This window comes from Nestor notabilis, unplaced genomic scaffold (genome assembly GCF_000696875.1).
Source record: "Nestor notabilis isolate BGI_N333 unplaced genomic scaffold, ASM69687v1 scaffold22682, whole genome shotgun sequence".
NCBI classification, from domain to species: Eukaryota; Metazoa; Chordata; class Aves; order Psittaciformes; family Psittacidae; genus Nestor; species Nestor notabilis.
This window is the reverse complement of record NW_009919023.1, coordinates 1-3428: the sequence shown is the minus strand read 5'-3', so window position 1 is coordinate 3428 and position 3428 is coordinate 1. Positions and strand designations below refer to the sequence as shown.

At 56.7% G+C, this 3428-nt stretch overlaps 1 protein-coding gene across 1 annotated transcript in view; it reads left to right on the top strand.

The window, feature by feature from the left end:
• The window catches only part of TNNT2 (troponin T type 2 (cardiac)), an 8709-nt gene extending 6833 nt beyond the window's left edge, over nucleotides 1-1876 (top strand). The window contains 3 exon segments of the mRNA XM_010010037.1: nucleotides 368-408; nucleotides 1079-1084; nucleotides 1785-1876. Coding sequence (XP_010008339.1) covers nucleotides 368-408; nucleotides 1079-1084; nucleotides 1785-1833 — 96 coding nt within the window. The 3' untranslated portion in view covers nucleotides 1834-1876.
• The last annotated feature ends 1552 nt before the right edge of the window (nucleotides 1877-3428 follow it).

Genomic DNA, 3428 nt, shown 5'->3' with positions numbered 1-3428 from the left:
GCAACCTGCTCTAGTGGAAGGTGTCCCTGCCCGGGGCAGGGGGTTGGAGCTGGAGGAGCTTTAAGGTCCCTTCAACCCAAACCAGGCTGGGGTTCTGTGAGCCAGGATCAAACCAACGCTGACAAGGCTGAGCACACAGCTGTGAAGCGCTGGAGGATGCGGTGGCTCTGTGACCTCCCAGCTCCTGGGGGCATGTCCTTTGCATCGCAACAGGCTTCCTGCTGTGCTGCACATCACAGCCCTGCGCTGAACCCCACGCAAGGGGAGGGAGAGCAGTGGTGAATCTGCATCTTCACCCTGTTCCCCAGCCCTGCCGGGTGCGGGGCACCCTGCCCAGCCTCACCACCTGCCTGCGTTTCTCTTGCAGATCAACGTCCTCCGAAACCGTGTTAGTGACCACCAGAAAGTGTAAGTCTGCAGGGCAGGCTGAGCATCCCTCCTCCTGCCTTTCCAGCTCCCCGGTTCCCTGGCTCCGCTTCCCTCCCTGTGTACCTCCTGCCCCTCTTGTACTCTCGCAGAGCCACCTCCTGTCCTTCCCACTCCTGCCCTTGGTCCCACTGGTACCCAGTGCTCATGGACCTGCAGGTCTGGTCCAGGGTCCGTGCTGCTCTGCTCCTATCAACAGACCCCTACCATTGCCTCCCACCTCCACCGAACTTCCCCCTGCCCCAGACACCCCAGATGGGGATGGACCCACCTCTGCATATGGAGCCTTGTGTCCTGGGGGGTCCTATCAGCCTCCAGCAGCCCCGATCCCTGCAGTGGCTCTGCCCAGCACCTCAGGGAGGGTTCTGGAGATCCCGTCTTGTGTAGGAAGGGAAATCCCATGGGCTGTGGGAGCTGTGCAGCCCTGCAAGGTCAGGAGAGCCTGTCCCATTGCCCATGTTCCTTGCACAGGACAGGGGGACCCTTTCTATAGGGTGTTTAACTCCCACCCTTGGGAGCACCATGCTGCTCTCGCATCCCTGCTCTGTCACCTCACATGAGAGCTGCTCAGCCTGCCCCGTATGCCAGGCAGCAGCATTTGCTTACACCAAATCTCTCTTCTTTTCTGCCCCATCGTGGCATGTTACTGCAGCAAAGGGTGAGTACAGCTGCTTCCCCAGTGCTGTGTGTCTCCCAGTGCATGTGTGCTGCATGGACACTGGCGCTAGCAATAGGGCTGAGGGAGGAGACAATGCCAAGGACTGGCAGCCAGAGCTGCGCTGGTGACTCTCAGGATGACGTGCCACAAATGCCCTTCAACTGTCCACCTGAGCTTCCTCTTCCGCCTCCTCTTCCTCCTCCTCTTCCTCCTCCTCTTCCTCCTCCTCTTCCTCCTCCTCTTCCTCCTCCTCTTCCTCCTCCTCTTCCTCCTCCTCTTCCTCCTCCTCTTGGCTGACCTGTGCCCACAGCAGTGTCTGTTCCCCTGATTCCAGTTAAGGAGATTGATGTGGTGGGTCCTGACTAACATCATCACAGCTTCTGGTTCTTGAGAGAAGGATCCTGCAGCCGTTTTTGTCCCTCTGCCACCAGAGATCCAACTTGTTGATTCTGTTCTGAAGGATCCTTGAGAGGGAGAAATATGGGAAGGGAATTGGGGGTCCTTAGAGACGCCTGGCAAAATGCATGAGCTTCTTCCATAGACTCCCAAAACATATAAATGCACTGACTCAGGTTCCAAGGTTTTACCTGGGGCCACTGAAGACCTTCTTCCCCACAGTGAGCATCAACCGGAGATGGCTTGTCCCTCCTTTCACAGTCACTAATGCCATTTTACATGTGCTTTTCTGCTTCCCTTCCAGGTCAAAGGCTGCCCGTGGGAAGACCATGGTAGGCGGCCGGTGGAAATAGATGCTCGGAAGGCGAAGGCGGCTCATCCATGGGGAGCTGTGTTGCCTTTTGGTCCACCATCTGCCTTCCCCACCTGCCCTCCCACTGCACAGGGCTTGCAGGGGTCTGGCTGCAGGCACGGCACTGCCTGGGTGGGCAGATGCTTCACGAGGTGCCGTTTCCCATCTCCACCCCCCGCTGATGTTGTGTCTGTAAATAAAGAGAGCGGGGAGGGGGTCAGGGTGTCGTCTCCATCCTGAAGCTCTAAGCCCAGAGGAAGCAGGCGCAGGACAGAGCTCAGCTGAGCAAGCGCAGCGCCCACCCGCTCCCTGCAGTGCAGGTGGATGCAGCAGCCATTCAGGACCTCCTGGATTCCATCCCCTTGCCTCACACCATCTCCCACCTCAGTGGTCTGACTGCTCTTCCTGCTGCAGTCTGGGGCAATCCTCGTTACGGCCACTTTAGCTCCTGCTTTTGCTGTACCAGAACCCCCTTGCTCGGATCTGAGTCAGGGCTGGCCCGGTGGGACAGTATCGATAGGGGCACTGCTTCCAAGCCTCTTGGTGCATGGATTAGTCACAAACCCAGTTTCCAGGCCATTATAACTCATATTTCCACCTCTTCCTAAAGGGCCCAGACCAACTGTGTTTGCCTCCTCTCTGTGTTTCTGACAGTGTGCAACAAAGGTCTGATGAAAAGTCAGTGTGGGGAGACCATTCATCTGTCCTTTCAGGTGTGCAGATCTCTTTCATCTAGCTGTAGGCATCGCTGTAGCATGCTCCCACATGTGATGCCCATGGTGGCACATCAGCTGCATAATCCTGAGGTCCTTGTGCCTGGATCTGGACTATCAGCCAGCCGAAGACACTAGGCTTGCATGACCATTTCCTGGGGCAAGTTGTCCCATGCAGTTGTTAAACCTCATCTACAAGGTGTTTCCAGAGCAGTGGGGAAGGAATAGGTGCACAGGATGGTCAGTCTTCAAAGGCTTCTTGTCCTTTGGCAAGATGTTTTGTTTGTCTCCCCTCTTGCTGTGCTGCCTGTCCTCCCCATCCCAGACCAGGTGAGGTGTGAGCATCTTGCAGCTTTCTCCCTTGTGCTCCCTGTTGGATGATGACTTATCTTGCCTAGTTCAACACATGCCATCAGTTTTTGGGGAACAAGGCTCTGGGAAGCGTCAGCTTTGGTAAGGCAGCAAGTGGAGGGCAAACAGACCTCAAAAACAAGGTGTGGAGCATTGAACTTGGTGCCTTAATGGGATGAGGGAGGACCACGAGGATGCTCAGGGGCTGGAGCATCTCCCATATGAAGACAGGCTGGGAACATTGAGAGTGTTCAGCCTGGAGAAGAGAAGCTGCGTTGAGACCTCAGAGCAGCTCCAGTGCTGAAGGGGGCTACAAGGATACTGGAGAGGGACTCTTCGTCAGGGACTGTAGCGATAGGACAATGGGTGATGGGTTCAAACTGAAACAGGGGAAGTTCAGGTTGGAGATAAGGTCCAGGGAGAGAGGAGCGCTCTGGGCACAAAGCTGTGCCTGGCTGGGAAATGAACACCCCCTTTTCCCAGGCTCCCACCCTCACCACCTTCCCCAGCAGCGCCGGTGCCCGGTGCGGCA